This window comes from Mus pahari, chromosome 14 (assembly GCF_900095145.1).
Source record: "Mus pahari chromosome 14, PAHARI_EIJ_v1.1, whole genome shotgun sequence".
Lineage (NCBI taxonomy): Eukaryota > Metazoa > Chordata > Mammalia > Rodentia > Muridae > Mus > Mus pahari.
Genome location: NC_034603.1, coordinates 69,729,253 through 69,749,583, shown reverse-complemented (window position 1 = coordinate 69,749,583; position 20,331 = coordinate 69,729,253). Strand labels below are relative to the sequence as shown.

At 52.6% G+C, this 20,331-nt stretch overlaps 2 protein-coding genes across 7 annotated transcripts; one reads left to right on the top strand and one right to left on the bottom strand.

Annotated features, from left to right (window-relative positions):
- The first annotated feature begins 4,070 nt into the window (after window positions 1–4,070).
- On the top strand, window positions 4,071–11,511 carry Atxn7l3 (ataxin 7 like 3). Of its 5 annotated transcripts, none has more exons than XM_021214020.1 (13): window positions 4,071–4,288; window positions 5,632–5,742; window positions 6,171–6,303; window positions 6,509–6,680; window positions 6,865–6,962; window positions 7,138–7,160; window positions 7,482–7,527; window positions 7,708–7,736; window positions 8,032–8,100; window positions 8,330–8,373; window positions 8,602–8,673; window positions 8,754–8,911; window positions 9,003–11,511. In XM_021214020.1, exons 2-13 carry the CDS (start codon window positions 5,692–5,694, stop codon window positions 9,149–9,151), a joined length of 1,044 nt encoding a protein of 347 aa, XP_021069679.1. In that variant the 5' UTR covers window positions 4,071–4,288; window positions 5,632–5,691; the 3' UTR covers window positions 9,152–11,511. The 5 variants fall into 5 exon arrangements, with proteins under 5 accessions (XP_021069679.1, XP_021069677.1, XP_029401702.1 ...); XM_021214018.1 differs by having other exon boundaries at window positions 7,461–7,527; XM_029545842.1 differs by having other exon boundaries at window positions 4,259–4,288; window positions 7,461–7,527; window positions 7,651–7,736.
- Tmub2 (transmembrane and ubiquitin like domain containing 2) lies at window positions 11,384–15,953 on the bottom strand. 2 transcript variants are annotated; one of them, XM_021214017.1, is made up of 4 exons: window positions 15,685–15,834; window positions 15,055–15,109; window positions 12,950–13,513; window positions 11,384–12,729 (listed from the first exon to the last, which is right to left on the bottom strand). In XM_021214017.1, the coding sequence occupies exons 2-4, from the start codon at window positions 15,087–15,089 to the stop codon at window positions 12,369–12,371; spliced, it is 960 nt and encodes a 319-aa protein (XP_021069676.1). In that variant the 5' UTR covers window positions 15,090–15,109; window positions 15,685–15,834; the 3' UTR covers window positions 11,384–12,368. The 2 variants fall into 2 exon arrangements, with proteins under 2 accessions (XP_021069676.1, XP_021069675.1); XM_021214016.1 differs by lacking the exon at window positions 15,055–15,109 and having other exon boundaries at window positions 15,685–15,953.
- Window positions 15,954–20,331: the final 4,378 nt, after the last annotated feature.

Sequence of the window (20,331 nt, the reverse complement as noted above, 5' to 3'; positions counted from 1 at the left end):
CTTGGGTTGGAGAGATGGCTCAGTGGTTAAGAGCACTGACTGCTCTTCTAGAGGTTCTGAGTTCAAATCCCAGAAACCACATGGTGGCTCACAACCATCCGTAATGAAATCTGATGCCCTCTTCTGGGATGTCTGAAGACAGCTACAGTGTACTTACATAAAATAAATACTTGATTAAAAAAAAAAAAAAAGTCTTTCTCCAGGCAGGGTGGGGGAGGTGTTTCTTTCTGCCCTTTGTTTCTTCAGCAGAGTGGATGTCTTCCTCACACTCGTCTCTACATCAGGTTTTGCTGGACTGCAAGCTCTACCAGGACAAGGCCTCTGTGTCTCCTTTCCTCCTTACTGTAACTCCAAGGCCTCACACACATCTCCTCAGGCCTTAGTAATTTATTGACTGGTAAAGAACCAGGTCATAAGCCCAAAGATCACCACCATACAGTAGCTATGGCCAAGTGCTCAATGAATTGGATGGTCCATTACTTGGAAGTTCTGTGTGAGGTGGAGGTATGGGGACACAATCAGAGAATCAGGGAGGAACCAGAAGGGTTCTTCTGAATGTGCAAATGCCTGCAGGCAAAGATTTTAAGGCTTTTTATTTTTATTTATTTATTTTGGTTTTTCCAGACAGGGTTTCTCTGTATAGTCCTGGCTGTCTGGGAACTCACTCTGTAGACCAGGCTGGCCTCGAACTCAGAAATCTGCCTGCCTCTGCCTCCCAAGTGCTGGGATCAAAGGCATGCGCCGCCACTGCCTGGCTTAAGGCATTATTTTGATAAGGAAAAACAAACAGTATTCCTATGAAGAGGAGTCCTGAAACGGAGGTGAGGAACAGGTGAGGTTGAGGCTATTCTCTGGCCTCTCCCAAAAGCCTGGCTCACTCTGCTCCTGAGCTAAGCTCGACCGTCTTTAGAGTCTCCACTATTTGGTCCCATAGTGATCCTAGTTTCTCTGAAACCACATCTATCATCTTGTCATGTCCTCCAGAAAGTTCTTCATCTTCAAGATGTCTTCAGGAGATGTTCTTCACTCCACACAGGGAGGTCAGTCAGCTAGACTCCAAAATACAGAGTGATGTTGTCTGGCCAGAGGATGCCCACAGCTCTCTTCAGTGTCTGTATGGCTCAACCCCACAAACTCCACCATATACTTGAACCTGTATGATCATCTAGCCTGCTCAAATCCTGCTGCTGACTGTCCCACATCTCCCTATGTTCCGGCCAGCCCTTAGCCTAATCCATATCTGTCTATCTGTCTCTGTGTCTGTCTCTCTCTCTCCATCCTGCCACTGTGTACTGAGACAGAAAGTGACTCTGACCAGGCTGGCCTCCAACTCAGAGGTCAGGCTGCCTCTGCCATCACATCTGGCCACATTATTTTTGTTTCCAGTGCTGGTGTTCAATCTGATTCACATTCTGAAATTTACCATTATGTAGGTGCTGCTGTGCCCTTTTCTGATCACTCTCTTCCACCCCTTGATGTCTTCTACTCACCTCTGAACCCTATAAACCTTTCCTTTTTTAACCACAGGAATTTTCAATGATTTTCCTTCATGTCTTCTTACCCGGGGAGACAGTGACTCCCCAAGGAAGCACAATTCACAACTGTCCTATTCCATCTTCGTCTTTCAGCATCAGGATTGGGCTGTTAATGCTTTCTTCCTTTCTTTTTCTCTTTTGGTTTTTGGAAACAGGGATTCTCTGTGTTGCCCTGGCTGTCCTGGAACTCACTCGGTAGACCAGGCTATCCTCAAACTCAGAAATTTGCCTGCCTCTGCCTCCCAAATGCTGGGGTTAAAGGGATGCACCACCACTGCCCAGCAACATTTCTTTCTTTCTCTCTTTCTCTTTTTCTTTCTTTCTTTCTTTCTTTCTTTCTTTCTTTCTTTCTTTCTTTCTTTCTTTCTTTCTTCCTTCCTTTTCTTTCTTTCTTTCTTTCTTTCTTTCTTTCGATTTTGTTTTTGGAGACAGGGTTTCTCTGTGTAGCCCTGGCTGTCCTGGAACTCACTCTGTAGACCAGGCTGGCCTTGAACTCAGAAATCTGCCTGCCTCTGCCTCCCAAGTACTGGGATTAAAGTCGTGAGCCACCACGCCAGGTTTAACATTTTTTTCTTAATGTTAAGTTTGTAATAACAGTGAAGACATTATAAAGAATCACTTAACAATAGAAGGAAAATTGAAATAACAGCCAGTGCTGGAAAGATGGCTCAGCCTTTAGAGGCTAGGCTCACAACCAAAAGGACAAAGGTTTGGTTCCCAACACCCACAGCAGTCTCTCAAGTTTTAAAAAAGACAGAGTAACAATTGGTGTCAACCCAGTACTGTAATCCTGGCATTGGGGAGGTCGAGGCAGGATGAGCTACATAATGAGACCATGTGTCAATGGAGTGAAAACAAAAGACAATACAAGATTACCAGACACCTAAGAGTCTCTCATACGCCATGTTAGCTTCTGTTTTGTTTCTGAGACAGGGTTTCACTATGTAGCCCTGGAAGTATTTATGTATATTAGGCTGGCCTCAACTCACAGAGATCCTCCTGCCTCTACTTCCTTAGTATTGTGGTAAAAAGGAGTGGCTAGGCATAAACTTAGTTGTTAGTCTTTCCAATGAGGTAGGTACTATCATTATGTCCTCTGGTAAGGGACAAGAAAGGCGTTAAGAAGGTCTTTTGCCTGGTCCACCGAGTTAAATTCAGTACGAACGTGTGGTCTTAACCGCTTCGAAGTATCTACCAACGACCTCCATACATATTTGCTGAAGAGCGAAGAACCAAGGATGGTCTCAAAGTACGTGATTTCAGAGTTTAATTTTATCTGAAGCTAGAGGGCTGGCACGCAACAGTCTCGAGGCTGTAGACACGGCCAAGTAGATGTGAGCGCAGATCACCTCGGGAGGCTGAGAAAAGGACCTTTCCTCCCGAAGCTAAAGAGGCAGAGGCGAGAGTATGAGGGTAAGCCCCCCCCCCCCCAGGGGAGCAGCATTTAGTGTAGGCAGAGTCTGGCCAGTGCCAAGCAGGCTGTCTGAGGGTCCAGCGTGGGCTCCGGAAGCAGGAAAGGCGAGCAGGTGTGGGATCTAAATTAGGATAAGGGCGGGAGCGCGCTCGGCTCAGAAGGGCGCAGCTTGCGCTCCGCAGTGAACCTTCTTCTGCCTTGGGCTCTTTTCGGTTCGGAGGCCTGGGGTGGCTGGTGACCCACTCCGAAACCCAGAGAACGAACGCAGACCAGCCCCTTTTAAGGGTGTTCCTTCCTGAGCGCCTAACTGCACCCCATTTCAAGCCCAGACTCTTCACACAACTGACTGTATGCCTCGGGGTCAAAGTGGGGGGAGCGGCCGGGGAGCAGAGCAGGGAACCCCGCGGGAAGGGCGGGGATGCCTGGGCCGGAAGGCGTCCCAGGCTCGGCCGGGAGCCGGCGCTCTCTTTCGACGCCACCCCGTTGCCTCCGCCCCCGAGCCGGCCGGGACGGCACCAAGTCTCCGCCCCTGGCGCACCGCGCACCTCACCTTGAACGCTGCCCCACCCACCTCGAGCCTATTGGGCCTTCCGGGCCGAGGACACTCCGCGATTGGCCCGGCTCGTCCGCGGAGGCCCCGCCCATCTCCCCGCCCCAGGTCCCGTCCGCCGGTACTTTGGACGGCGGCGTGGCGCCCCTCCTCCCCTCCCGGTCCCCGCCCCCTGGAGCAAATGCTGCCGAGCTGCGGCCGCGGGGCAGATGCACGCGCTCGGGCCCTTCTAGCAGGCGCGAGCAGTCGCTGGGCGCGCGAAAGCGAAAGGAGGAAGAGGAAGGGAGGGCGAGGGCGGGGTGTTGAGGAGGGGCGGGAGGAGGAAGAGGAGGAGGTTGGAGCGCGCTCGCGCCTGGCCTCGCGCCCGCGCCGAGGGAGGGGGGAGAGGGGCGCGCGCGCGCACGCTCGCGTCCTCGCTCGCTCCATCCATCCATCCTCCGGTCGCGGCACGCGCGCGCGCTCCGGGCTCGCGCCGCACCCCCCGCCCGGGAGAGGCGGGCTGGAGTGGGGGGCGGGGGGAGGGGCGCGCGGACGGCGCGCGGACTGCGCGCGGGCGGGGTGAGGTGAGGAGGAGGAGGCGGCGACGGGACGAGAAGGGAGGGGAAGGGGCCATGGCCGCCCGGTGAGGCGGCGAGGCGGGGGGGCAGCCCGACCCCCCGGCCCCGGGCCCCGGGGAGAGGCGAGGACGGACCGACGGACATGGGGCTCCGGAGCAGCCGCCGTCGCCGCCGCCGCCGGAGGACGCGGCCCTGAGAGGCCGCCGGGCCCCGGCGCGGCCCCCCGGGCGGGGTGAGTACGGAACAGGGACGGGGGAGGGGCCTGCGGGGGGCGGGGGGCGGGGCCCGAGGCGGGGCTTGGGCCCCCTCCCCCCAGGTCTGGGTCAGCGCCCCTTCCCCTCCCCCAGGGCCGACGCGGAAACGCCCGGCTTTCCCCGGCTTCCCGGCCGGGCCGGGGCCCCCTGGTCTCCCCCTGGCTGGGTCCTCCTTGGGCGGGGCAGGGCCGGCCGGGGAGGGGGCGCGGGGCCTTTGTTAGGGAGCCAGGCCCCAGCCCCCGGGACAATAGAGACACCCTCCCGGAATCCTCTCCCCGGCCCGTCCGGGATCTGGGCAGGCGGCGACCTAGTGGGGTCGGGACGCGTCCCACTCTCCTTACTCTCTGGGGGTCGGCCTGTCCCGGCCCGCCGCCGGCCTTGGGCGGCTCGGCTCTCCTCCCCCCAGTCGGTATGATGCAGCAGCAGTGCCGCAAGGACGGGAGAAGAGCCGCGACACGGCCTGTTCCCCTTCCCAGTGCCCCTGGCTCATTTGTCAGTCCCCACCCCACTCGAGGCCGGCAGCTCCTTAAACTCGTACCCACTGTTCAGTGGGGCCCCGAACTGTGGGCACTGTTTCTGAATCCTACGGTGGGGGTTTCTGGACTTTGGGGCTCTTGGAGAGACTTCCGGGCTGGTCCTGAGGGAGGGAGGGTGCGATCTAAAAGAGCAGGTAAGGGGAGTGCCCACTGGCGTGCGTACCACGGGGCTCTCCTCTGCTCATGTTCTTGGTGGCTGGAAATGCCCTTTGCCTGTAGGCTTCTCTGGGCTCTGTTCCTCTCGTAGAGTGGCAGGCTTATTTTAAGAGAAGACAGAGTGGGGTGAAGGTTGTAGGGTGTTAGGGCCATTCCTACTTCTGGTAGCAGTACCCCCCCAAGTGGACATCCTGGCTGAAAGCAGAGGTGACTATGACAGCCCTTAGGGAAACGGGGGTTGTCTTAAGGAGTCTGTGCAGTTCTTTGCCACACCCTGTGGGTTTGCTTTGAGGCCTTAGAGTTCCTTCTCCTCCCCCTGCTGCATTGCACCATGGGTATCAAAGAGGGGTTTGAGTTTTGGGTACCTGGGATGAGCTGCTGCCTCCTATAGACCTAGAGTCTGATTGGCAAGGGTGTACAGTTCAGGGCCTGAGCTTAAGCCTGGGAAGGACTAGGCCACCTCTGGTTCTCAGGCCCTGAAGGACCATCTAGACTTCTTGAACGGTGCCTTGGGGAGGGAGACACTCTGATGCCAGGATTAAGCCCTAGGTTTGGAGGTGGGGAGGGGAGGTGGCAGTCTCTGGAGGTGTCTTGGACTCACACCAACACCCCCACCTCCATGTGTGCAGCCGTGTTGCCGCCCGCTGTGCTATGAGCAGTCAGAGCGCCGTCTCCACAAGAGTTTACAAATGAAAATGGAGGAAATGTCTTTGTCTGGCCTGGATAACAGCAAACTAGAGGTGAGGGCTCCCCCACGTGTGCCTCCGGTTCTTTCTCTCGATGTCTCTGCGTCCGTCGCTAAATCTGGCATCTGTGCCAGAGGAGGAATTTGGGTAGTCAGTCAGCCTTGCTCCTTAGAGGGAATAATAACCAGCCGAAAAGGCCCAAGGATCTGGGAGGAAGAAGGAACTCAAAAATCAAGGTCAGGAAAGTGGCCAAGAAAGCAGCATGCGTGGTCAGGGCCCGGAGAGTTGGTTGGTGAGAGTTGCTCCGTCAAGGCGGTGCTCCCTGTGACCGTGGATGCTGGTGCTCTCTCCCGGGCCCAGGCCATCGCTCAGGAGGTATACGCTGACCTGGTCAGGGCCCGGAGAGTTGGTTGGTGAGAGTTGCTCCGTCAAGGCGGGGTGCTCCCCGTGACCGTGGATGCTGGTGCTCTCTCCCGGCCCAGGCCATCGCTCAGGAGGTATACGCTGACCTGGTCGAGGATTCTTGTTTGGGATTCTGCTTCGAAGTGCACCGGGCCGTTAAGTGTGGCTACTTCTTCCTGGATGATACAGATCCTGACAGCATGAAGGATTTTGGTGAGCCTCAGGGTGGAAGGGGAGTGGTCTAGCTCTGCCCAGGAAGGGCTTAAAACATCCTTTAGAAACTGCCCTATTTGTAGAGCCTGGAGCTCCTGTGAGCTTAGGCAAGAATGGGTTTAAAGAGAGCCTGGGACCATAGGTGGTGAGAACAAGAAGTTAGGTACCCTGCCCGCTCTGATCGCCACGCCTCTCCTGTCCCCAGAGATCGTGGACCAGCCTGGGTTGGACATCTTTGGACAGGTTTTCAACCAGTGGAAGAGCAAGGAGTGTGTTTGCCCCAATTGCAGCCGCAGTATTGCTGCTTCCCGCTTTGCCCCCCACCTGGAGAAGTGCCTGGGAATGGGTCGCAACAGCAGCCGAATCGCCAACCGTCGGTGAGAACCTCCTGCTTCCAGCACCAGTGATGCACAACTTGTGCAGTTGGTACCGAGGTGTAGTCTCATGGGGTCACTGGTAGGGTACAGAAGGGGGGCCATACTTGGTCCTCACGTGCTTCCCCATAAATTCATGTGCAAATGGCTGATAGCCTTGACTTTTTTTCTTCTCAACTCTGGGCAGGATTGCCAATAGCAACAATATGAACAAGTCTGAGAGTGACCAAGAAGACAACGATGACATCAATGACAATGACTGGTCCTATGGCTCAGAGAAGAAAGGTGTTTTGAGGGTCTGGGGAAACCTGGGAGAAGCTGGGGTGAAGGAAATAGTAGTGGAGTATACATTTGCCATAAACTGTTTTGATGGGGGAAGAATGTAGTTTTCGAAAACATATAAATGTTCTGAGAACGAGAACATAAAAGTAACTGTGTTTTTTGTTCTGTTGTCCCCCAGCCAAGAAGAGAAAATCAGACAAGGTGAGAGCGGGGCGAGCCTGGGGGAAGTTTGGGTGAAGGACTCCCTTCCTTCCTTTGGGGCAGGGAGTGCTCAGGTCTTTTGACTCAAGTGTGAGGTCACTGGGGGGCATCTCTGGGTTTGGGAGTAAGGGTGTCTGGTGGGCAGGGAGCTCCAGAGGTTCTGTTGGCGGGAGGGAGGGAGGGAATATAGACAATCTTCTTACCGGGAGGAACAATAAACGTTGGAGGTTGTTTCTTTGTCAAATCTTTTTTCCTTCCCTGGGTTCTCGGCTCCCCCTTATCATTGCCCTTTCCCCAAAGCTATGGTATCTCCCATTCCAGAACCCTAATTCCCCTCGAAGATCCAAGTCTCTGAAACACAAAAATGGTAAGTGGGGCTAGACCAACAGGGGCGCTGCTAGCTGTGTTATTACAGGGCTTGTAGTGGGGGTGAGGGAGGGAGGGCCTGTGATCCTTCTGTCACCCCCACTTCCTTTCTGGTTATTTTCAGGGTTCTCTGTCTGTACCTCTGCGTCAAACACCCTTCCCCTTCTTTTTTCTTCTTCAGGGGAACTTAGCAACTCCGACCCTTTTAAGGTGAGTAGGCGCTGCCCTTTCTGAGCTCCCTGTTGTGAGGGGGTTGGGATTTGGACGAGTGAGGCCGGGATGCTGACAGCTACAAGCGCTTGTAGCTCTTTAAGTCCTGGGTGTCCATGTTCTTTGTGGGCCTGTCTCCGTGTCTATGTGCAGGTAGGCTGGAAGGACTTTTGGAAGGTTGCTTGGAGGCAGGGGGAGCGGGACTGCTTCTTCACCCGCTCCTTTTCTGGCTGTCCTCTTTTTACTTCTCTGACCTGTTTTTTACCTCTGACCTGTACCTCTCCTTCTCTCACAGTATAGCAACTCAACTGGGATCAGCTATGAGACCCTGGGGCCGGAAGAGCTGCGGAGCCTGCTCACCACGGTGTGTAACTGGAGAGGGTGGGGGTTTGGTTTGGGCTGGGCAGCGGATAGGACTCTGAAGGAGACAGGTGACATAGCAGCAGGAGCCATAGTTTCCTGTGAAAGTGGGCTTCCTAGCCCACTAGCTCTGGGGTTGGTTTCTACTTGGTCCGTCTAGCATTGGTGCAGGGGAGTGTCTAGTGTTTGGAATAGGTCTCCTGCCCCTCCTTCCAGCTGTGTTCTTTTTCCAGCAATGTGGAGTGATTTCTGAACATACCAAGAAGATGTGCACAAGGTGAGCTTGGAAACTTAAAAAGGGGCTGATCCTGGGCATGGGTCGGGAGTACCCCTGGATCCGAGCAGTGGGCTCCCATCCTTACCCTCCCTTCATCTAATGGCCTTATTAGGCCACCATCTGGGGATTCACCACTGACTCTTTCCCTGTCCCTCCAGCTTCTGCTTCACCTGAGTTCCTGAAGTTCTTCCCTGCCTAGTCAGGGTCTGATCATTCTGTCCCCACCAGGTCACTACGTTGCCCGCAGCACACGGATGAACAGAGGCGAACCGTACGGATTTATTTCCTTGGGCCCTCAGCGTAAGTGACCTTTCCAAAAGGGTAGTGGGTCAGCTTGCTGATCTCTTTCCCTAACACGTCTCTTTGACTCCTCTTTCTAGAGTTCTTCCAGAGGTAGAGAGCTCCTTGGATAACGATGGCTTTGACATGACTGACAGCCAGGCCCTCATCAGCCGGCTTCAGTGGGACGGCTCTTCTGATCTCTCACCTTCTGATTCAGGCTCCTCCAAGACCAGTGAAAATCAGGGATGGGGTTTAGGTATGCCATGCACTTGATCTCAGGCTTTTGGCAGTGGGCCACCCTTCTCCTTCCCCAACTGCACTTTCATCCCATGCCTCCTTCTCTGCAGGTACCAACAGCTCTGAATCACGGAAAACCAAGAAAAAGAAATCCCATCTGAGCTTGGTAGGGACTGCCTCTGGCCTGGGCTCCAACAAGAAGAAAAAGCCAAAGCCACCGGCTCCCCCAACGCCCAGCATCTATGATGACATCAACTGACTTGGGTGCAAGGGATAGCCTTTGGCTGAGAGAGCCCTCTCTCCCAACCCCCACCCAGGCAGCATAGCCTGGCATATGGACAGCTGCTGGGGGTCTGGGCTTGGGAAGCTTGGTGGGCCAGGCAGGCAGAGGATCCAATTCTGTGCCCCTGGGGGGTGTCAGGGTCCTCTGCAACGGAGCATGACCCCTCAGCGTGCAGGACTCAGACCTGGACATATTATGCCTTGGACATAAGTTTGGTGGGGAGGCGGTTTTCCTATTTATTCTGTGAGTTACTGGATGTCCAGCTAGGCTGGGGGCCTGACCTGGGCACTGTGCCAGGGCGCTGCCTGCTCCCCACCCCAGGAACTGGACTAAGCCCTGCCAAGGGGCATCGTGGCTACCCAGGCGGCTTTGGGTTGGAAGCTGAGCCCAGAGGGGGCCTCCCCTGGCTGCCCTCAGCAATGTGAAAGGGTCCGGTGCTTGGAGCTGAGGGGCAGGGCTGCTGTGTCCTGTTTGTGTGCAGAGTCCTATCAGATGTCCCCATTCCCCGGGGTCAGCAGGCACAGTGCTGTCTGCTAAGGTGGGCATCCAGAACTGCCTCACAGGGGGCAGCCCTTTCCCCTCAGTCCCCATGGGCCTCCTTGGCAGCAGGAGCTGTCCTTTTGTTGTTGGGTGCCGGGAAAGGACCTCCAGCCTACAGCTTCAAGGAACCTGGGAAGGGGAGGGTAGGAAGAGGGAGCCTGTATCAGAGTGGCCCCCTGCCCTCCCTGCCCCAGGGCTGTGAGGAACGGCCCAGGTGAGAGGGACGGTGCTGCTTTATTTGAAATGTTTCTTACCTCATTCCCTGCCCCAGGAAGGGGCCCAGCCTCACCCTCCTGGGGTGGCCCATGTTCTCCCTCCCATCCTGCCCCCTGCCCTGCCCTGCCCTGCTGGGGCAGCCTGAGCTCCCAGCTGCTGCTTGCCCTCCACCCCCTTTCCCTTGACCAGCTTCGGTTCCTCTCAGTGCTCTCGCCTCTAAAGCCTGCCCTGTTTCCCCTCCCTTGCCGCTTTTAAGTTATTTATTCTGTACTTGTGGTTTGGGGCTCTGAGGAAAAACCCTAATCTTGTGCCTCTCTCCCTTTGCTAGGAGTAGGATGGGATGAGAAGGTAGTCTCTGCCCTGGGTTGTCAGTGAAGCTTGGAGGGGTGCTCTTGCCCCTCTGTGGGACTGTCATGCCAGAGTACCCGCCCACCTGACCTGTATCCCACCTCCGAGCAGGTAACATCACATCGTGGAGCTGGAGGACCTGGCTATGGGCTGATTGACAGAGATGGGGTTGATCCTGAGCCTAGTTTTCTGGCTCTTGCTATACATGTCCCCTCTCTTCCCAGGAGGAGGCACTCCCACATTGGGTAGCTAGTACCCAAGACTGGTTGGACTGATTTGGGTTAGGGACCCAGCGGGCTAAGGGAACAACCGTGCTAGGGCTGCAGTGCCCTGTCGAACCCAGTCTCCCCAGGGTGGCGCTCATTGTGGCAGAGGCCTGCTTACAAGTTGATTTTTAACCCAAGTATTGTGATTATTTTTAAAAAAGTCAAGCTGATTTTGGCAGGAGTTAGAATAAATCCTGGAGCCTGGGCCCCTCTGTCCTTGGCCCTCCATAGCCTTCTCGCTAGAGGGGGAAAGAAGGTTCTCGGGCGGGCCCCACTACCAAGCATAGCTTGGGAACCTGAAGGTCAGGGGAAGCCTACCCAGGCCCTATCCCTTTGAAGAAGTAGCTGCAGCTCAGGCCAACTCACTCTGCTCTCCTTCCCACCTCTCCCTTCTCCCTCTGGTTGGAGGGAGTAGTCTGGGAACTGGTTTGTCCACAAAAACTTCCCCATTGTTCCTTGGCTCACCCTCAGGGCAGAACCCCCTGCCCAGGCTGGGTGAGAGATGGGCTTGGTCCAGCAGGGACCCTGAGGGAACAAACCCCTTCTTTGGGGAGTATGCCCTCCCTACTGTGTAGTTGAACAGGGGCTAGGAACTCCCCACTCCCTCCCTCTAACAGCAGGCTGTGTGGGTTTCAATTCCCATCCTCCCCACCCTGGCTAGGTGTTGTCCACCCTGTATCCTATCATGTGTCTGTGTGTGGGGGGGTTCTGTACTAATTTCCATGGCCGGTGGCTTTTCCTTCCATGCATCACTCCCCCCCGCATGCCCAGGGGCCACCCGCCTGGCATTACCGCATGCTGGGGTCATTGGGGGAGGGGGGTGGGGCTCACGCTGTCCTGTGGTCTTGAGATTTTTATTTTTGCATATGTAATCCATCCTGTACAGGTAGCTAACTTTGTAAACGCTGTGTATTCCCCTCTGCCCCCATGGCTGCTGGTGTAAATAAACTGCATCTCCCGTTGGTAGCCCGGCCTACCCACTCTCGTTATCATGTTGCTGAGGGCAGAGCAGTCACAAAGAGGCTCCATAGCCACAAAATGGATTTTTATTCATTCATATTGACCATCTAAGGACCTAGGGGAGGGCAGTCTATACCCAGAGCTCATCCTTGGAACTGGGCAGGGCACTGGATTAGGGCCAGTACTCTTGCAGTCTGGAGGCCTAGGCTAACGGCAGCTGTTGCCTGGCCTCAATGCTGGGGGCTTGGCCTTCTGCCCCATTCCCCTTCCTGACCGAGCTCTATACAGGACTATTTAGAAAAGAAAAAAAAAGAGCAAGCAAAGTGCTTTAAAAGAAAGCAAAATATCCTATTCCTGCTACAAGGGGCCCAAGGAGGAGGTGGTGGCAGCTGGGTGCTGTAGGGAAGGCTGGCAGTCTTCATCCCTGTGAATTTAGTTTCAAAAGGTCCACACATCTAAGGAGTGGAAGGTACTTGAGGCTTCCTACAGAGGTATGCTAAGGCCATGCTGAGCTGTCCTGGCAGCAATCCTGGGGGTTAGGGAACAGACATGCAAGATACTGGGCCACAGCCAGGAGGGAAGACCCAGAGCCCAGGCGTCTCAGTGAGCTTGGCCTGTGAACTTTGGGATTCCAAAAGAGGGAAGGTGATATCCTCATTTCTACCTGAGTTGTGCTTGCAGGGATACCTGTACCCTCTGGACACGAAGGGAGGCCACACACCTGCTTCCTGGGTCCTATGAACAGGGTACCCACCGTACCCTTCCCATCCCTCCTTCCCAGGTCCTTGGGCCCAGCTCTGGCCAGGAAAGGGGGGAGGCCACGAAGGAGGAAGACCATGCCTTTCTTTGTCTCCCGATGTTTTTTATCTTCCATACATCCCAAATACTAGGATGCTGAAGAAGACTGTGACTCCAACCAAGGAGATAGTGGCAGGTCCCGTGAAGAACTGGCGGTAATTGATACGGAAGTACCAGACCACACCCAAGAGCACCACAAACACAGGCACCATGAGGCTGCCCACGTTGACACCAAGGCTGGATTGCTCAGTGGTTGGGGTCAAGGAGGCTGAGGGGCCAGAAACTGCTGCCCCTGGGGGTGAGCGGTGGCAGTGGATCACGCAGTTGTTGGTAATGTTCAGGGAACTCAGTGTGCGTGCTGGGTCCTGCAGCAGCCGACCCTGGTAGATCAACTTCATCTGGTTCTCTTGTCCAGGGAAGTATTTGCTACAAGGATGAAAGGAAAGACTGGATAAAGAATAAGGCTATAAATGCGACAAGCAGGACATAGAAGACACTGAAGGTCTGTCTGTGGAAGCTTCCATTTCCCCTTAGCAGAGGCCAGCCCTTAAAATCCCTCTTGCTCACATATATGCACCAGCTTCTTCAGGGAGCCATCACCTGAGGAACAGGTCACGAGCAACTGCCCTCTCTCCGGCCCACTCACCTTTTTAGGGTACCCACAGTGTCCTCTGGCCTGGCCACAGCTAGCTCCTCGGTGTCATTGAGGAACTTGAGGCGAACATTGATGAGGCTGGGGCTGGGAGAGAGGCAGGAGCCGTCATCTAACCCCAGTGGGGCTTCTGGGCGGCCGCTCCCCAGGCCTGCTTGTCTTTTAGGAAGGCCTTGGATGTCCAGGAGATGCTCCAGGCTGGACTCCATCTCTCCCCTCGCTCCAGGTTCTCCAGTGGCGTCTCCCACACCATCACTGGTCTCTTCAGCCTTGTCGTCATTGCCCCCTGATGGATGGGGGTGTTCCATTGGCTCTGGAGTACCTTGGTTTACCAGCTGGTCCACATGGCCCAGGTGGAGAACAGACGTGTCACCTGCTGACACAATGGTGCCCAGCAGCTGGTTGTTACCGCTGTCTGCTACATAGGTGGAGAGCCAGGCTAGGACCAGGGCTAGAGTCAGCGCCACCACACCTGCTACCACCATCACCTCGTTACCCACACCCTCAATGAGGGTGACATCAGAGAGCTCCATGGCCTGGCTGCTGACTGGGTCCACACTGCAGGAACAAAGGGGGATAGCATCAGCAGGACCTGAGGGGTTATAGCAGGGTTTCTACTTTGTTTAGGTTCTGAGGCAGGCTGGGGTTAAAAAAAAGAAAAAAGGAGAAAAGGATGGGGGTTTGGTGTAGTGTAGGAAGGGCAGCCAGCCAATGTCCTAACAGTAATAGACCCTCAAACTCAAGCTAAAGACTTACTTACCCTTGGTCCCTCTGCCTTTACCGTGAAACTCTTAGCTTTCAGATTCTGTGCTCATAAGAAGCATGGGTCACCAGAAAAGCCTCATAACCTTGTTACCAGCTGCTGATAGTTGGTTTGTTTGTTTTTGTATTTGGAGAATAATGGAGAAGGAACATTTGCTTCTTCTCTGTCTTGGAACTACCTGCTCTATAGACCAGGTTAGCTTCAAAATCACTTGCCCCTACCGGAGGACTGGGATTAAAGGCATGCACCACCACTGCCCGGCTTACATTTTGCTTCTTTAAGCCTGGAGTTTCTCTAGGATTTCTAGCATTCGACCAAGCACATATACGCCCCCCCCCCCCCAGCAGCCTCAGTGGTAGCTTCAGATTAGAAAGACTCCTTCATGGGCATTGTGCTGCCACCCTTGCCAGATTCCCTTTTGATTACATCTCATTCATGGCCACACACCCATTCATGCCCAGATGTCAAGAGCCAAATACATAAAAATACTTTGAACTATCAAGGACAGAATCAGATCACTTCAAATGGACAAATATGCTGGGACTCTCGGCAGACATATTTGTCTATTAAACTGTTCTGGCTAATTCTGGGGAGCCAAATAGGACTGTCACCAGAAACTCTACCCTCTTTAGTCTTCATGGGCTTGGTTTTTTAACTGCAAAAACCCTGTTGCGGTATATACCCCAGTTATCCCAGAACTTGGGAAATAAAGGCAGTAAGGATACAAGGTTCAAGACAAGTCTCTACTACTTTGCAAGTTCAAGGCCACCTAGGCTACACGGGACAGCTTCAAGAAAACCATTGCCCAAGTAGAAATTATTTGGAAAAAACTTCCCAACAGTTCCCACTATCCTTCTTTCAGTTTGTCTTGTGCTATGAAGGTTTTTCCTCTCTGCGGCTTCTGAGAAAGCATTGGAAGCTCTCTGCATATTCCTCGGAGTACCGTCTCTTTTCCTTAGAGAATCTACATTCACAGCTGTCTCTGGGCAAATCCATCTGATGATTGTCATTATCAGACTATTCTCACAGCACCCACAAAACATCATTACACTTATAACCTGTCCATCTCTTCATTGACTCCTGGAAGATAAGAACAGAGGGTAGTTCTCTTTGTTTGAAGCTCTTAATGCAATGTCACAGTAGCTGCTCAAGGAATATTTGTAGAACACACCAACACTTAGAGTTTCCACAGCCTTATTTTCACAGATTGGCCCTGGAGTCAGGGAAGCGATTACGGATCACTGTCTAGCCCCTCTTCTAGCTATGCACCTTCCAGCAACGTTCTCAAAGCCTCTGCTTTCTCAACAGTAAAGTGGGGTTTAAAATGGTTACCTACCTCATAAGGTTGTTTTGAAGAAGACGTGAAATCATCGAAGCAAAAATAATTAACACTGTTCAATAAACAAATGATAGCAATTACGCCTCACTCCCAAAACTAACCCCTGTTGGTCAGGTTAGTGTCAGGAACCGTGATTTACACAAAAGGAAACTGTGGCAAAGACAGATGGACACGGACGGAGGACACAAGGAACTGCCGCGGGCAGGGGCCAGAGAGGGGACCTGCATCTGTCTGATCCAAGGCCTGAGCTTTTCTCCTCAGTCTGTGGACCACCCTGACCGCACTGTGGGGAGTCGTCCCCGACCGTGCTTTTTTTCTGGGGGGAAGGTTCTGCGTCTGAAAGGTCCCAGTCCCTTGGCAGTGGAGTCCATCAGCGAGCCCCCCCCAAAGCCGAGGAGCTTCCGGGTTTTGGTCGCAGTGCCCAAGCCCGACTCTCCCGGACAGTGATGGTTTAGGGACAGGTGAGGAAGCGAGGGTGGGGAGGTAGGGGGTCATAAGCCATCCACACCCCTCAAACTTCGGGGCGGGGCAGCGGAGAGGGGGCGGAGCTTGAGGACGCGAGGAGTCATGGGAGATTAAAGGGGGTTTGGACTGTTACTGTGCCTCGATGGGGAAGGAGAGCCTCACCTGACAAAGCCAGGATAAATGTTTTGACTTCGCCAGGACAGTCTTTGTAGTTCTCTTTCCGTAGGGGTCAGGGGAGGGGCTGGCAACTCAGGATTCTGTCCAGGGTCCGATCTCTTCCGGCTTTTCTCGGAAGCTGGTAACATCCGGGACAGGAAGTCCCGCCTCCCCGCCTTGGACTGATGACGCAAAGCTACGTAAGGCGGGCTGACGTAAACGTAATCTTTAAATAAAAGGGCCAGGTTGCGCCGCGGCAGGAGGGGCGGAGTCATAGTTGGCGGGATTTCGGACCTCAGGCAGTAAGACCACGCCCATTGGGCGTGGTCTCGAGCCTCCTGGAGGTCAGAGGCGGGGCCAAGAGAGAAGAGGCTGGGAAGGTGCTTGTGGGGGGCGTGGTTTCGTGCTTAGACGATTGCCCTGGCAAGCTCTCCTGGTCCACCCGCTGCTAGGTTTCCTTCTTTCCCGCCTGGCTTTTCCTTCCGGTTTGGTTCTCTAGCTCCAGAGCTGATGGGATTCATTGCTGTAGCGCCAATGCGCACCGGGCTCCAAGATTGGGAGCGGTGAAGTCTGGTATTACTGATTTCTAAGACAGTTGTTCCTCGAGGAGACAGGCAAGAATACAGTTTAAAGTACTTGAAGATTTCTACTTCGTATAGCTTTAATAAATGAAGTGGGAAGGCGTTTTAAAGAGATACGAATACAGTGCCCTCTTAAAAAATGATTTTTTGTTTTTCTTTTACTTGATTCTATGTGTACACCGCGTGTGTGGGTGCTTGCAGAGCCCAGAAGAGGGCATTGGATCTCCAGGAGCTAGGGTTACAAGAGATTGCAAACCGCCAGTCTTGAGTGCTGGGAAGAGAACTCAGGTCTTCTGGAAAGAGCAAATGCTCTTAACCGTTGAACCATCTCTCCAAGCCTACCACCCTGGATTAGTTTTTCCTTTTTTTTTTTTTTTTTTGTCGATTCACTATGTAGTAGAGCAGCCTTTCTCAACCTTTGAGTCTAACGACTCTTTCAGAGGTCACATATCGGATTTTATATTAGTATTCATAACAGTAGCAAAATTACAGTTGTGAAATAGCAACGAAAATAACTACAGTTTGGGGTCGCCACAACATGAGGAACTGTATTAAAGGGTCGCAAGTTGAGAACCAGTGTAGTGGATGATCTTCCCATCTGGGCACCACCATGAGATTAACTCAGTGTTTTGATGGTCTTGGTCACTTTTAAAAATGTATTACATTTTATTTATTGATAAAGTATATGTAGATGTGTGTACTACAGCTCAAACGTGGCGGTCAGAGGACAGCTTGTGGGACTTAATTCTCCTTCTACCCTGTGGGTCCCAGGGGTTGAACTGATGTCACCAGCCTTTGTGGCAACTGCCTTTCCCCCATACCATCTCACTGGCTCCTCCTTAATCATTTTTCATGACACTGTAGATGTTCTCCTTATCTTTCCTAAACTATTGAAATTTGAAACTTAGGTGTCCGTTCGTTTGTTTGTGAGACATTCTCCAAGTAGCCCAGGCTGACTTTGAACTCCTGTCTCTGCCTCTTAGGCATCTACCACTATGCTCTGCTTTTTCTGTTTTTCTTTTTTAAAAAGATTTATTTATTTATTAATCTATTTATTTATTTATTATATGTGTGTACACTGTAGCTGTCTTCAGACACTCCAGAAGAGGGCATCAGATTTTTGTTACAGATGGTTGTGAGCCACCATGTGGTTGCTGGGATTTGAACTCAGGACCTTTGGAAGAGCAGTTGGTGTTCTTAACTACTGAGCCATCTCACCAGTCCCCGGTTTGTTTGTTTTTGTTTGTTTGTTTGTTTTTTTAATTAGAATCTCATGAAGTTGGCCAGGTTAGCCTTGAACTCTCGAAGACAAACCTTAATCTGAATCTGTATTGGGCCTGACTCGATCAGTTAAAGATGTCATTCTTGGGCTGGGCATGGCAGTGCATGCCTTTAATCCCAGTACTCGGTAGGCAGATCTCTGTTAGTTGGAGACAGCCTGGTCTACAAAGAGAGTTACAGGACAGCCAGGGCTACACAGAGAAGCCCTGTCTCAAAAAAACAAAACATCAGATGTCATTCTAAGGGCTGGGGAGATGGTTCTTTTGGTAAAGTAAGTATGAAGGCCTTCATTTGATCCTCAGCACCCACATTAAATAATAATAATAATAATAATAATAATCAGGCCATGGTGGTATACATCTTAGATCCCAGCATTTGGGAGGAAGGGACAGGTGTATCTTTCTGAGTTCTAGGCCAGCCTGATCTACATAGCAAGTTTCAGGAGAGCCAGGACTACATAGAGAAACATTGTCTCAAAGTAAATAAATGAAAAAAAAAAAAAAAAAAAAGGCCAGGAACAGCTGTATGAATGAGTAATGCCACTGTTAAGAGATGAAGGCAGAGCCGGGCGTGGTGGCACACGCCTTTAATCCCAGCACTTGNGAGGCAGAGGCAGGTGGATTTCTGAGTTCGAGGCCAGCCTGGTCTATAAAGTGAGTTCCAGGACAGCCAGGGCTACACAGAGAAACCCTGTCTGGAAAAAANAAAAAAAAAAAAAAAAAAAGAGAGATGAAGGCAGGTGGAGCCCTGGCCAGCTGGTGGAACCTAATTAACTGCCTTGTCTGGTCTCAGTAGGAAAGGATGTACCTGGTCAGTCCTACAGTGACCCAGGGGGACCTCCCACTTCTCAGAGGAGATGGGGAGTGGTAGGAGCCATGTGTGGGGGGGCTCTAGGGGGCTGATATTGAGATGTAAAGTGAATAAATAATGAAAAAGTAACATCAGCTAAAGGGGTCTGCAACCCTATAGGAGGAACAACAATACAAACTAACTATATCTTCAAAGCAAAGCGCCAACTCAGGACTGGGGAGGGGGGGCTTCTTTCCCTTCTTAGACCAGTGGTTCTCACCCCCTCTAACACTGTGACCCTTTAACATAGCCCCTCATGTTGTGGTGACATCCAACCTTAAGAATAGTTTTCATTGTTACTTCGTGATTGTGATTTTGCTACTGTTATGAACTGCAATATAAATGTCTGCGTTTTCAGATGGTCTTGGGTGACCCCTGTGAAAGGGTCCTTTGGGTCCCCAAAGGGGTCACAACCCACTGGTTGAGAGCCACTGTCTTGAACCTTTTGGCTTTGTGGAACTAAAGCAAACCTTCTATCCAGAAACAGGTGGCCCCTGCTCTGCTAAAGCAGGGCAGAGGCTGTCTTGTGTGAGTGAAAGGGAATCTGCACAGAGAGAACTCCCTGGAGGAGCAAACTTGACAGAGGCCCCAGGAAGCAGGCCCAGGCCTGACGTGGCTCTGCTGTCTGCTTGGTAATGCCAACTGGTGACTGAGAGCCTAGATCCCCAGCAAAAGGTCAAACAAGTCCCTCTATTCTCTTCTGGGATAGCTACTTCAGGCTTGAGGTCTGGAGGTGGCACTGGGGGGCTTGGGGGAAGGCTGGTGGTCTATAACGTTTTTCATGTCACCAGTAACACCTGTTTATGGCAGAAAACTCAGAAATACCAAAGGACACAAAGGAGAATGAAAGTGAAGCAGTGGGCTCTCCAGTCACATTTAAACCTGACAATGTCCATACGTTTGTTCTGTGCACAAATTATTTATTTTTATTCATAGAACTGGCTTGCCTTGAAATATTTCCTCCTAAGGGATAAGTGGTCACGCCTTTTTGTCTCTGGATCCAGAAGTAAGGTAGGACAGCTTTCTAGCTTTCTGGGCCCCTGAGGCCACTCTAGAGCGACTGCCAATTAAGATTCCATGCAACATTTGGGCAGAAGGGAGAACATATCATAAATGCCTCTTCAAAGACTACATACAGCCCCAATCTCAGGCTCACCAAGGCAGTAACTGAATAAGCACAGAGGTAAAGGCAGTGGTCACAAACTACAGTTCTGTATATAGACTGTCGTCCAGGCCAAAAAATGGGGAAGATTGGGCCAAGCAGTTTCCAAGCAGGGTTCAGTTCTGGAAGTGGTAACCAGTTTACTGAGCCTGCATTGCTGGGCCTGTGTACAGAGGAGGTCGGAGGACAGACCCAACAGAATCTTGCCTACGTCTTGTTGAGGTTTTTCTTCTCGTTTCGTTTTTTGAGACAGGGTCTTATGTAGCCCAGGCTGGTTTTGAACTCCAGCTTCCACCTCCCAAATGATGTCACTCACTGTGGAGGGCTGGCTTCGCTGTTTTCAGGCTTGGTTCGCGATCCAGCCTAGGGCCTCACACACACCAGGCAGGGGCTCAACACTGAGCTCCATCCCAGGCCCCTGCTGAGTTTTTCCTTTAGCCAGAAGGTTGGGAAGTGCTACTAAAAGGAATGGTCACAATTGTGGCTTTCACAGAGAAGAGAATGGGGGAGAGGGATTCTGTGACAGGGGAGGGGGTTTAGGGTCCGGGACAGCGATCAGGATGTTAAAATGAATAAATTAGTGGAGAAGAAAGAAAAAAAAGAACACGCCAGCCTCCAGGACATGGGTTTCATTAAGAGCTAGGGGTGTGTGGTTCTGCAACTGGACACTTGTTCAGCGTGTAGCAAGCCTGGGCTTCCATACCTAGTGCCGAGAAGGAAACCAAGCAAAACAACTGTTCTTAGCCAGGTGTGGTGGCGCACGCCTTTAATCCCAGCACT

Bases quoted from the DNA above. Each gene is read 5' to 3' on its own strand.
- Tmub2 (XM_021214016.1), bottom strand. From the start codon at position 15,953: ATGACTCCGCCCCTCCTGCCGCGGCGCAACCTGGCCCTTTTATTTAAA. The intron at 13,514-15,684 runs GTGAGGCTCTCC...TTGTTCCTGCAG, and splicing joins ATTTATCCTGGCTTTGTCAG to TGTGGACCCAGTCAGCAGCC. The intron at 12,730-12,949 runs GTGAGTGGGCCG...TCATCCTTGTAG, and splicing joins ACTGTGGGTACCCTAAAAAG to CAAATACTTCCCTGGACAAG.
- Atxn7l3 (XM_029545842.1), top strand. From the start codon at position 5,692: ATGAAAATGGAGGAAATGTCTTTGTCTGGCCTGGATAACAGCAAACTA. The intron at 7,737-8,031 runs GTGAGTAGGCGC...CTTCTCTCACAG, and splicing joins GCAACTCCGACCCTTTTAAG to TATAGCAACTCAACTGGGAT. The intron at 8,101-8,329 runs GTGTGTAACTGG...TTCTTTTTCCAG, and splicing joins TGCGGAGCCTGCTCACCACG to CAATGTGGAGTGATTTCTGA.